Source organism: Drosophila serrata, unplaced genomic scaffold (assembly GCF_035046125.1).
Source record: "Drosophila serrata isolate PLE 108 unplaced genomic scaffold, ASM3504612v1 contig_184, whole genome shotgun sequence".
NCBI lineage: Eukaryota > Metazoa > Arthropoda > Insecta > Diptera > Drosophilidae > Drosophila > Drosophila serrata.
The window spans coordinates 7,923,691-7,936,086 of NW_028257082.1; the positions used below are offsets into that span (position 1 = coordinate 7,923,691).

Consider the following 12,396-nt stretch of genomic DNA (forward strand, 5'->3'; position numbering starts at 1 on the left):
TGTTAACTAACGTCCACCCGACAGCCAACGAGAGAGATTTCTATTAGTGAGAGCAGGTGTGGTAATGAATTTTACTTCTTACATGAGAATTCTATCCCAATAACGAGAGTTCTGTAAACGTGTAAAATGTTATCTAGACGTATACAAGGTAAAATTTTAAGTAACAGCTTCGGAATTCAGAGTGACCAAAAGAAAAATATCAAAATAAAATCGATATTTTGGCAAAGAAAATATCAAATACATATATACATCTGGACAATCCTATATATACAAGCAACGATTGAAATTTTTCTTCTTTTAAAAAATAAATTTGGAGACGTCACTTCGGTGTTTAAAAAAATGATAAGACAGAAGCAAAGCCTTATTAGCTGTTTATATTTTAAAGTAAAGAAAAGTTAATAAACATTACGGATGCATCCGGAATTAATTGATTAAAAAGGGTAAGCGAAGAAAAGGTTGCATGTTTTTTTCTGAATTTGATGAATGTTCTTTTTCTGAAGAGTCGAGTGCCGGGTCGCAAGATTTGACACTCTTTTCCTGTAGAAAGAATAAGAACGGCCAACTGATTAAATATATTAACTAAAATGCATTTTTACGTGCACTTTAAAAGGCAAAGAATTAACCTTTAAATTTCATTTGTTGCAGATGTGAAAAACACGTGGCGAGACCTCGGACTAAGAGTGCCGGTATGTATATGTGTGTGTTTTCTTTGTGTGTGTGTAAATTTTCTTCTGATGATAAGTTCAATCTGAACAAAGTATTGTTGATTTATAACTTAAAATTAAACCAAAAGGATTCTGAGAAACAATTTACACATAATGAATATAGAAATATAAACAAGAAATTAAACCAAGAATTTTATATTTTGTTTTAGCTTTTCAAATGGAAATGGAATTACTTCTGAGAAGCAACCACGGAAAGAATTAGAATTAGGTGAGAAAAGTTTAAATTAAATTAAAATGAAGCTGATGATAAGTTCAATCTGAACAAACCGCTGTTGATTCACAACTTAAAAATAAACCAAAAGGATTCTGAGAAATAATTATTTTTCGTTATGATGCACTAAAAATATTTACTAGACATTAACGCTTACTTTTTTTTTTTTCTTATTTTTAGGTCTTCATTTATAAAAGACGCCCTCTTTGGGGTACAACGCTGGAATAATGTGAAATAACGTAAGTTTATTTTATTTTTAAATAATATTCCAACCTAAACTGATGATAAGTTCAATCTGAACAATGTGCTGTTGATTCACAACTTAAAATTAAACCAAAAGGATTCTGAAATCTTAAACAAAAATTTTATTTAATATAAATTTTAGCAGATAAGCTAACCTAGATTTCTTTATTTTTAGTAACATTTTCCGGTATGGGAGCTTGATTTAAATTGGAATTTTTCTATGCCATGTGGTAAGTTTACTTTTAATAATAAAAATTAAACCTAAAATTTAAGTGATGAAAGTAATTACCGTACGATTTCCGTGATTAAAAACCCCATGGCTGCAATTTTTGCAACTGATTTTTCTCCTTATTTTGACTAGATTTAATTATAGCTAGGCTTTTATTAATATATTCTTTTGTTTTAGGTGCTCCTCTTATGGAAGCTTATGGAATCTTAAAGAAACCCCGCAGAGCAAAAGAAGGTAGGAAAATATTCTTATTTGTTATAAATTAATTTTGTGATGACAGTAATTACCGTACGATTTCCGTGATTAAAAACCCCATGGCTGCAATTTTTGCAACTGAACTTAAAAAATACTTTTAATACTGCTAATTTATTGAAAATGTACTAATTTAAATTTTTTGTACATTCTTTTTGTAGGTTTTGAAAGACACATTAATAAGGGCTCTTAAAGGTTATATCTTTTAAAGAATGGTAAGTATAGAATAAGAAGGCAATCTTACTTCGGGAAGCCGAAGCTTGTATACTCTTGCAGTTTAATATTGAATCAGGAAACTGAAATAAACCATAAATGTATTAATTTTCAACTCTAGTCTATATTAGGTTACAAAATCTGTATACTTAATTTTAAATTTGTAAACAAGCTTCTAACTTAAATTATAGTTCGCTGCAAGGGTATAATAATTATTAATATTTTAATAACATGCTGCATTGTTTATATGATGAATACCTTTTATCTATTAACTTTCGTTCTACTGAGTAGAAAATGCGGAGAAATTGTTCTGATATATAAAACTAAAGCAGCATATTGTTAAGAAAAATGTCCATATTGATTTATATTGTTATTAGCAAAATTATTTTCTTTTCCTACAGATCTGAGATCTTGTGTTTCTTTTATCACCAATTCACATCAGAGCTTAAAGGTGCGTTTACATAACTTTTATTATTTAAATAAATATTCTATGATGTTACTTCTAGTATAGTTCATTAGAATTACACATGTTACAAACTTTTTGAAGCTGATTCTCTTCTAAATTAAAATATTTTTCTCTATAAAGTAAAATTATGCTAATTCTATAATTTGTATTATTGCAGATAGTATTTTTATTGGATTATCTTCCATTACGTTGTTGCTGTCTTACTTATAAGGTAAGCCCTTGTTTTATGTGATCCGGTTTTGTAAAGCGTCTGATGATATAATCCTAACTCAGGATTCCCTCTTCTGAGTAGAACCCTAAAACAACCGTGCTGTCCACTTATCCCTGTCTGATTATATTCAACGGATACAAAGCTTTTGATTGTCTTTATAACATATTGCTAACTCTAAATATCTTTATTTACAGGTCTACAACGATTGAGTCAAACGATAAAAAGCTGGATATTTAAAAATTGCAGATAAAGGTAAATTGCAGATAAATTTGTAGTAATATTAATTTGAAAAGCGCTTGATCTGATGATATAATTCCTTACTCAGGATTCCCTCTTCTGAGTAGAACCCTAAAACAACCATGCTGTTCACTTTCCCTGTCTGAATTCAAGTGCTTTACGAAACTATTTTTATTTGAATTATGATCACTTGTGCTGGTTTATTTATACATATACTTTATTTACAGATAGTATACTGGAACCCTTTTCTAATTATTACCATAGTACTCTATTTAAAAGGTAAATATATTATTTCATATTAATTTATTTTATTTTAAATGATGAAAAATCCCTTAGTGGATTTTCATACTGAGATAAACGTAATGCTGTTGTTTAAAAGTCTTCTTTCCCCAACTGATTTATCATTTCTTATAAGAACTCTTTGATTATTGAATGTTACAAAACTAATGGGAATTTATCTCTTCCATTTCAGTTTGTTGATCATATAGAAAGCTAATTAATGCAGATGAATCTAATATAAAGGTAAATACAAAGTAATTTCGCTTGAATATTAAATGGAAATGAGGAAAATTCGTCCGTAAATATTTAACTGAGATAAATCATGCGGTTTGACGATTCCCCACCTGATCCATTAATTTAAATAAAGAGCTTTTGTCTCATTTACTTATTAACAAGGAATTAATTGTTATTATTTATTCTTTTCAGATTGGCTTTGCAAAAGGAGATGTTTATTGCTACTTCATGAGATTTTTTTATAAATTTAACTTTGCCAAGGTAAATTAATACAGTTCTTGTTTCCTTATTTATTTATTTGAAATGAGGAAAATTCGTCCGTACATATTTAACTGAGATAGACCTTGCTGTTTGACGATTCCCCACCTGATCAAATCATTTTAAATATATCATTTGTGACCATTGTTTTGTGAATATTTAACTTATTCGTTTTTTGTTTCTTTTGTTTGCAGGTTGTGGCATTGTATTTTTGAAAAAAAAAAAAAAAATAAAAATCAATAAATAAAATTAAACTGAAAAATGCATTCAAATATATGTATACTTCTTGGGAGTAGAGGGGGAATAATAAAACACAATTTTAAATGTGTTTTGTAACAAACAAAAATTAATAAATTTTGGTTTAAAATACAATTTACAGCGCCATCTAGTGCCTATATTTAGACGCCATCTGGCGGACTCATTTAAGTTGGATGTCCCATACACAAGCTGGATACTGTGAAACTCGCATATAATTTGAAATGAAATATGTGAGATATATTTTAATTAATATTTTTAATACTTTTGCTTTTTGTAGCATTTACATTGATTGGCCTAAGAGTTTATATATATTGCACATTCTCTAAAATACATATTTTGGTTGCACTTCCGTGTTTCTTTGCTTTTTTACGGACTACAAACATCCATTTATCATGCTGTAGTGCTGTCCACATAAGCGGAAGCTGTTTCACCGCTCGCAACATGCATGTCCTGCCAGCCGTAAGAACAGCAACAATAACAGGCAATAACAACCGGGGGATGTACATACGTATTAAGGAAGGAGCCCCAAGGAATGGGGAAAAGGGTGCCTCAACTATTTTCAACATTGTGCACACATTTCATTCATTGAGTGCAGCGCACGACGAGCATATTTACAACGAGCTACGACGATGACTACGACAGCGATGTGTGCGAGGCACTTTATGCGCTTTTATGCGATTTTATGGGGCATTTTAAATGACAGTTAGTTGGTTTTTTATTAAGTTGATAATTATCTGTGGAGTGTGGGTTTATGGCGGTGTGCAATCAAAACGCAATGAATTCAATTGAAAATTTTCCATTTCCCGTCCAAGCTCAAGTTATTTACAACTTCACTTGAGGCTTCACCAAAAGAAAGTAGGTGGCTTTTGAGGGGTTGCTTTGTGTGCAGTAAAAGAAAATTTCAATCTAGTTTAATTGATCAAAATTAATCAAGTATTTAAGCATAACTTATTTAAAACATTAATTAATGTAGAACTTGCTTTAGTCTTAGCTTAAGTTACAAGTTCTTGAAATGAGTTATTCTGATTTAATTTACGATTTTTCTCACTGTATTTTTTTGGTGTCTCCGCTTCGAGGTTTTCCGGAATCTCTGGTGTCGTCGGACGCTGCCAAGTCGTCGAACTTTTTGCACTCGATATGTGACGACAAGGACATCGCTGCGCTTTTTCACTCCCGAGACTGATAAAGATAAGGCCAAGGAGCCTGTCGCCGCTGCTTGTCGAGTGGCTCCTGCAGGAAACTTTGCCTTTCTGCCTGTCTTGCCTCAGTTCCTCTTCCCCTTCCTGGCTTTCTTTTGGCTCTTTTGCTGCCGCCGCCCTCTTGACCCGGCCCCTCTGGCTTCGGTTTTTGTGGTTAAATGGAGGGAGGAACTAAGAGCCAGCTGGGCAAGTTGGCCAGCATTTCTGTGACAATTTATTTTCTATGCTTTGGCATTCGCTTTTCAACAAATCGAAAAACTATTAAATTGGGCTGAAAGCCAGCAAACGAACGCCAAAGAGAGAGACAGAGTCCAGCCAGGGAAGTAAAAACAAATGCAAAGGAAATGAGGATGGGAAGCCTAGACATTTATTTCCGCAAAATATTGAAGATCGTATGCCCTATTTGTGGAATAATTGGGATTTAAGAGTGGTTGAGGATTGAGGTGGAGGGTCAAGTGATGAAAAAATAACACATTTTCTTTTTGTATTTTTATAGATTTTTAAGTAAGGAGGTCAAGTCTCTTTCTCCATAAGTTTGCAATGGCTCATTTTATTCAGAATCTGCTTTTTAATTTGCTCGAAAGAATCATAGTTTCATCTCAAATCCTATTTCTTTCGCAGTAAATAAAAAACACTTTGAAAATTCCTCGCTTAGGGTTCGTTCCACTATCTGTGTATCCTGCTCAGAGTATTAAAAGGCAAACTTTGGTCGCTTTCTGCCAGGACTTGCGCCATATAGTACGTAATGTCAGAGACTTCGCTTTGTTGACAGTCACGCGACTTTGCCATGCTTTGGCACATTTGATTTGGCTGCAACTTTTCACCTCGCAGCGGTTGGAACTGCCACGACATCAAGTTAATTGGATGGGAAAATCGAGGCAGGGAGGCCGGCAGGCATCTCTCCAGCGGAGGAGGTCACAGGGCTCGGTGATGACTGACTACAGTGTGTGTGTGTGTGTGTGTTTGTTGTGTGGCCAAGGCAACCGAGCCCCGATTACAATCTAAGCCTTGTGGACACACAGAGGAGACCGAATACATACATCGCACATGGCATTCAACAATTTTGAGGCAAGCAAACAGACATTAACACGTGAGCGCGGCTATCTGTGGGATCTCGGAGTATCGCAATCTCTGGATCTCAGAATCTGTGAATCCCCGAGAATGTTTGCTAGTTGGCACCTCCTCAAAACGACCGAACGAACAGCCTACGGAGCTATGGGTTTATATATACTTATGTATACATAGAGAATATCCAGCACTTTTCGGTTGACACTAAACTAATTAAAACTTTGGCAGACTCTGGGTTTCGGGTTGCGTTCCCTGCCCGGGCCAGTCCATATGGACTTGACTCGCCGGTTTATTGGCATAAATTACGCATTGAAATCACGTAAGTGTCGGGGGCAAAATTTAATCAGAGAGTGCGGCAGCTAAACAAGAATTAAATTTAGCAACATAACCAAATCAAAAAAGGGACCATACCCAGGTTCGTACTTCCCCTGACCCCGGTACATCCGTACATCCTTGTACAGGGATGTGGTCGCAGCACTGAACACGGAACACGGACATGAAGCACGGACCATTTCCCCCTGTGAACGGAGGAGCAAAAAATTTGCACACAAACTACGTGACTTCAATTCCTCAGTGTGGCTACGAAAAAAAAAAACAAAACCAAAAAAAAAAAAACAGAAAAGGTAAAAAATAGAAGGCTCAGGGTGTGTGTATCTATGCGGTTAGCTTTCAATGGCCTTTGTTCGGCCCCGTGTAAAACTTTTAATCCTTTGCACTTTTGTCAATGTCAGAGACGAGATAGACTCAGATTTAGATTCGGCCCAATGACCAAACAATACACAAAAAATGGTCTGCAAATGGTTTAAAGACGTGGTGACACCTCTTAATGTTACTTAATAATATTTATTGTAAGGTATTAAATACAGAGTGAGCATAAAGATTTGTCAGTTAAGATAAAATGTTGTTTTATATTATTATTATTCTCAAAAAATTATGCTTATAAATTCTGGTATAAATATGAAATGTTCAACGCAAGGCCTTCTTATAAAATATGTTATCTATAAAAATAAAATTCTAGGGATTTCAAGGATACAAATATTATTAAATCCTTTTGAAAAATATGTTACCTTGAGTTCTTGATATATTTTCCAATCTCAACTCCCTCAAAACTCTTTAAAATATATTCATTTCAATTTAAAACCTGTCTAAAGATGGCCAACTGATGATACCCTTGCCGTAAGTGACAGCACGAAAAAGAACGATATAAACGGGGAATTGCACTCTGTTTGGGAAATAGTTTTTCACCACAATGACATTTCAGTTTTCCGGACACGAACGGTGATGCGGCAAGGGCACGGGAAGATGGCCAATAAAATTAATTGATTTTGAGGTTGCCTCCTTTTTTTTACGGTTGCTGTTTTTATTTTATTTTTTTGTTTGCTGGTGATTTTGATTTCTGCTGCTGTGACAGTTGACCGCATTTGATTGGCAGTGGCTGCTGGGTGAAGTTGAAAAGAGAATGCGATCTAGCTTAAACTTGGCCCAGGGATTTCTAATTAGATTAGTTTCGATTATAGACCACTTGCAGGTGGGTTACATATATTAAATGGTGTACAGTTTTAAGGTTAAACAAATTAGTTTAGTTTCATTTTAAGTTGGAAGCAAATTGTTGAAAGTTAATTGAGTGTAACGTTTTACCCACACTTCTTAAAATGACAATAAGAATCAATAAATAAAAGTACATACATTTATAATTCTTAAAAGCTTAAAATCTATCTGCTCTATTTCTTTCCCATTTAATATTTTTTCCACACTGGTCAGTGTTTGGGTGTGTGTTTGAAAAATTCCCCATAAATATCCATAAATAGCAAAGTATAAATAAAATAAAATATGCCGTGTAATTGGCGTATCGAAATTCGGATTAATTTTTTACGTTTCACTTTCCTCTCCATTGGGTCCAAAGGCAGGGGAAACGAGCAATTTGGCAGCGTAAACGTGAACGTAAACGAAAACGCTTTCAACGATTCTCCGCTTGCATCTGGCATTGATTTCCATTTTCCATTTTTATTAACAAGCATTTAAATGCAATGAAGTGAAATGCGAATACGAATCTCTCTATACCGACGCACACTTTGTGTGTAAATATATAATAAATATGTATATTGCCGGCTGGCCCTTTGTGCAGGATCCTTTTTTCTTTTTTTTTTTTTGTTATGGCTTTCCATAGTGTAGATGGCATTTCATGGCTGATTTAACCCGGTCTGCCTAACAGTTTCGTCTGTGGGATTCTCCAGCTTTTTTCCACCCAATTTTCCTTGCCACACCACTGGCAGTTTTTCCCGATTCTTCGGCTCCTGTTATTGCTGTTGTTATTCATTCGTTCACATTTTTTTCATATGTCAGTGGCGTAAATGAAAACGCAAACGGGGCGTATGATTAATGTGGTTTACATATGAAAACGAGACTCTGCTCTGTCCCAGAACTCCATTTCCCCTGGCCATCTCTCATTCTCCGCTCTCATCTTCCGGCTCCTGTTGGTGCTATTGCTGTTGCTGTTTTCCTTGTTGTTGGCAGTGCTTATTCAATAATTTATTGCTGGCAGCCTCAGCCACTTACAATGTCAGAAAAATATGCGCGAAATATGCATAAAAGTATTACATGCAGGCTTTTGTCAGATGGGGGGGAAATGTCACGCCTCCCCCAAGCCCTTAACTTCGATTCCATTCTTGGAATTTATGTTTAAAGTAGGCCCTTTCTCAAGTCGAAAGTGAAAGCTTAAGCTTTAATAAATCATAAAGTATTTAATTATCAGTTAATGGGTTGCTAAGAAGTACAAAGTGATAAGGAAAATCAGTTTAATGAGACTCACAAGCAGAGGGAAGATGTTTCTCCCCGTTTTTAATTGAATATTAAATCGCAATTAATTTATTTAATTTGTCAAGAGTTCAGAGAGAAGGTTATCATGACATTTATGTAACTATAAAAGCAGAGCTATTGCTGTGTCCTTAGTAATTTAAGTTGTTTCTTAAAGGTAAGTTTCATAAAATGGAATAAAAGCATAATCCTGTGAATCACATAAATATTTTTATTTATTTAGTATAGCTCTCTTGAAATTCTTTATACTTTCAACTCTTTTTTTTCCGGACAGTGTATTTGAATAAATAAACAATTCATTATCAATAATGAAGCACAAATGTCGCATGAGTGATGTGATTGCTGAATGAACTTGAACTAAAAGCGATAAATCTGCAGTCTCCGTTCCGATCCCAAATGCTTTGCCCGACTTTCCAGCTGCTCTCGAAACCCACATCCCAACATCAGTTCAAAATGAGCAGCCGGAAGGTCGGGATCGTGGGTAGTGGATTGATTGGGAGGGCGTGGGCGATGCTCTTTGCAGCCGCCGGCTATCGAGTTCAGCTCTACGACATCCTGGAGAGTCAGTTGTTCGCAGCACTGCAGGAACTGCATAAGGATCTACACAGTCTGGAGGAGAAGGGTTCGCTAAGGGGTCAGTCGGGGGCGGCAGAACAATTCGCCCTTATCGAGGTCACCACAAAGCTGGAGGAGCTCACCCATGAGGCGCTGTATATCCAGGAGTGTGTGCCCGAGGTCTTGCAGCTCAAACAGTCTCTCTACACTCAGTTGGATGAGCTCTTGGGTGAGGAAACCGTGGTGGGCAGTTCGACGAGCACCTTTATGCCGTCACTTTATAGTGAGGGGCTAAAGAGGAAAAAGCAGGTAGGTTTCCGAGAATATCTGTTGGAAAAACCATTGTTAATAACCCCTGAAACCATTTCACAGATGCTGGTGGCTCATCCTCTCAATCCTCCGTACTTCATACCCTTGGTGGAGATTGTGCCCGCACCCTGGACATCCCCTGAGGCAGTGGAGCGTACTCACTCCCTGATGCTAAGCGTAGGCCAACGTCCGGTGACTTTAAAGAGGGAAATCCAGGGATTTGCCACCAATCGGATACAATATGCGATCCTCAACGAAGTGTGGCGTCTGGTGGCTTCCGGTATACTCAGTGTGGCGGATGTGGATCGAGTGCTGAGCCAGGGATTGGGATTACGCTACGCTCTCCTGGGATCCCTGGAAACGGCTCATCTGAATGCTCCTGGCGGTGTGGCCGATTATTTCCAGCGATTTGGTGGTGAAATCTCGGCTGTGAGTGCCACTTATGGAGCAACGCCAGACACGCAAGGCGATAAGGTAACCCTCGAGGAGATTGCCCGGCAGTGTGAGGAGCTGGTGCCGCTGGAAGCTCTCGAGGCAAGGAGAGCCACCCGCGATAAATTCCTTACACAGCTAGCCAAACTAAAGAAGCAGTTTGAATAGGAAATTAATTGCTGGTTTTGTGATGATGTTCTTTGAATAAACTGAGAATCAACTTAATGGGACTGTGTCATTTTTCCCTCTGGTATCCTGCTCGTCGCGCTCCTTCGCCAATGCCTTTCATCTCCGCCAGCTTGCTTCTCCAGTTTCTCGTGCATTAATGAAATTAATTTCTGCGGCAACCGGAAACGTTTTCCCAGTCGAAGCATTCAAGTACAACGTGTCACATTTCCGCTCTGGCAATGAGTTCTCGCCCCTAGTTTTCCTACCACCCATTACAGTTTTCCTCTTATTTCGGCACTTGGCCTGATGAATGAATGCTGGCAGCTTTAACTCATTTTTCATTTTGGGCACTGGCACATTTTCCGCGGCACTAAAAGCTGCTTAAGTGAAAAATCTCAATTTAAGCTGAGGATTTGTTTTCACTTTGTGTTCTCCGCCGAGGCCTCCATTGGGGTTGTCTTGGATATAAGGACTAAAGGGGGCTTTATCAAGGGTGATAAGTATGAACAAGTTTGGGTAAGATTAAAGGTGTTAGATTATTGTTTCTTAGATGATTAAGTTCTTTAATGTTTCTGATTTATGATAAAACCACACTCTTTACGGATTTTCATCAAAATTTATATAAGTATTTTTATAATTTATTAAAATTCCATCTTTAAAACGCTTTGAATATCTCTCAACCAGCTGAATTTCAACCATTTTTTCAATGCCAAGCGTTTAAAATTGTGGCCATGGCCATATAACAATTAAAGTCGCATAATTCAGACGGCCTGCGGCTGCGGGGTCCTGTGGAGGATCCTGATTCTGAGTCTGCGGCCCTGAAAATGCTGGAAATTATGCCGTTGGCGGCGACTAAAAACTGCAATGTCATTGTTGCGAGACAGCGGGCGGTGGACAAAAAGCATGTGGCTAGTAATTCATTACCCAGACCATCATCAGCCATTGGAATTTTTGCCGGAGAAAAATCGGGAACGGGGAACTGGGAACGGGGAAAGAGGTCTGGGACCGAGACCGGGGAAATCCGCCAGGACAATTGCACATGGCGCTGGCGGCCAATGCCATTTAATGTGCAAACAAAAGGCGTTGACAAAAAAAATTGCATTCGGGGGAAAAAATTACAAAAGTGAGCAACATGAAATCAGACAAAACAAAAGGGATCGTTGTAGGTCTATGGGCTCAAACTATGGGATACCTAATAAGGCGATAAATTTACTATTAAGATATTTGTTATCATAAATAAAACCTAACATGCTCTGTATATCCTTCTCAAGAACATTTTATAACCATTAAAATCGGGGATCGGAGAACAGATACAACTAATGACAAATTGCAGCGTTCTGCTGCTAATTTTTAATTAATTTCATAAAAGTTCTTATTAGCAAACCTACCCTTATCCACTCCGATTACAGGGTATAAAGAGTTGACCAACGTTATGAGGTATTCGCATTTGTAAAGTGCAGACGGTGCACAATAGCACCCGGGGCCTCTGATGCGGCGGCGGCGGCGGGTGCTGCTAAAAGTTAAAATAGCGAACGATAATTAATGGAATGACAACATAAAGCAGGCAACAATTTCACTGTCCCAGCGCCACTGTGTGCTTTACTTTGGCCAAGTTCTCCTTTTTGGCCCTTCTTCTTTTTTTTTTTTTCGTCGAGCCAGACGTTAGGACTTGGTGTTTATTGAACTCTTTCGGAAACGGTGTGAGAGCGACAGAAGAGGGTTCCGTCCGAGTGGATTGAGAAAGGGCAAAATGGCGCTAAAGCGGAAACGGAAGGAAGCCATGTGCATTTGGGTGTCGGGCCAAGAGGAAATGCATTGTTTTATGCCCAATTTCATTTGTGTGCTGTGGGATATAAAAGAACGAGGTAGATTGTGGATGGTGACTGGTGGATGCATGTAATTAACGCCAGCGCAATCAAAGTAATTAATTTAATGAATTCAAGTGAGACTCGACATGAAAATTGGCAGGAAAAAAGTATTAAGGAGGAGTCTTTGCAAAAGGATTTTGCTTCGACCACTAATTAAATTCCGGACA

At 37.3% G+C, this 12,396-nt stretch overlaps 1 protein-coding gene, 2 long non-coding RNA genes and 4 other non-coding genes across 7 annotated transcripts; all 7 read left to right on the forward strand.

The window, feature by feature from the left end:
- The first annotated feature begins 467 nt into the window (after positions 1–467).
- On the forward strand, positions 468–570 carry LOC147644404 (small nucleolar RNA snoMe18S-C1367). The gene has a single exon (XR_015270803.1). It is a non-coding gene; the product is annotated as a small nucleolar RNA snoMe18S-C1367 (small nucleolar RNA).
- Positions 571–725: 155 nt separating this feature from the next.
- LOC147644405 (small nucleolar RNA Me28S-Cm3227) lies at positions 726–807 on the forward strand. The gene has a single exon (XR_015270793.1). It is a non-coding gene; the product is annotated as a small nucleolar RNA Me28S-Cm3227 (small nucleolar RNA).
- A 152-nt stretch (positions 808–959) lies between these two features.
- LOC147644406 (small nucleolar RNA Me28S-Cm3227) lies at positions 960–1,040 on the forward strand. Its single transcript, XR_015270795.1, has one exon. It is a non-coding gene; the product is annotated as a small nucleolar RNA Me28S-Cm3227 (small nucleolar RNA).
- A 170-nt stretch (positions 1,041–1,210) lies between these two features.
- Positions 1,211–1,291, forward strand: LOC147644407 (small nucleolar RNA Me28S-Cm3227). The gene has a single exon (XR_015270794.1). It is a non-coding gene; the product is annotated as a small nucleolar RNA Me28S-Cm3227 (small nucleolar RNA).
- Positions 1,292–1,404: 113 nt separating this feature from the next.
- Positions 1,405–3,824, forward strand: LOC110177287 (uncharacterized). Its single transcript, XR_015270788.1, has 8 exons — positions 1,405–1,409; positions 1,856–1,875; positions 2,275–2,324; positions 2,497–2,551; positions 2,744–3,066; positions 3,260–3,309; positions 3,493–3,561; positions 3,753–3,824. It is a non-coding gene; the product is annotated as an uncharacterized LOC110177287 (long non-coding RNA).
- A 1,961-nt stretch (positions 3,825–5,785) lies between these two features.
- LOC147644408 (uncharacterized) lies at positions 5,786–6,982 on the forward strand. The gene is made up of 2 exons (XR_015270701.1): positions 5,786–6,402; positions 6,464–6,982. It is a non-coding gene; the product is annotated as an uncharacterized LOC147644408 (long non-coding RNA).
- A 2,293-nt stretch (positions 6,983–9,275) lies between these two features.
- On the forward strand, positions 9,276–10,418 carry Had2 (beta Hydroxy acid dehydrogenase 2). Its single transcript, XM_020947804.2, has 2 exons — positions 9,276–9,761; positions 9,825–10,418. The coding sequence occupies exons 1-2, from the start codon at positions 9,294–9,296 to the stop codon at positions 10,359–10,361; spliced, it is 1,005 nt and encodes a 334-aa protein (XP_020803463.2). The 5' UTR covers positions 9,276–9,293; the 3' UTR covers positions 10,362–10,418.
- Positions 10,419–12,396: the final 1,978 nt, after the last annotated feature.

What these genes read in the sequence shown, in the direction of transcription:
- Had2 (XM_020947804.2), top strand. Translation starts at nt 9,294, where the DNA reads ATGCTTTGCCCGACTTTCCAGCTGCTCTCGAAACCCACATCCCAACAT. An exon ending in GGCTAAAGAGGAAAAAGCAG is followed by an intron (nt 9,762 to 9,824) that starts GTAGGTTTCCGA and finishes ACCATTTCACAG; the next exon opens with ATGCTGGTGGCTCATCCTCT.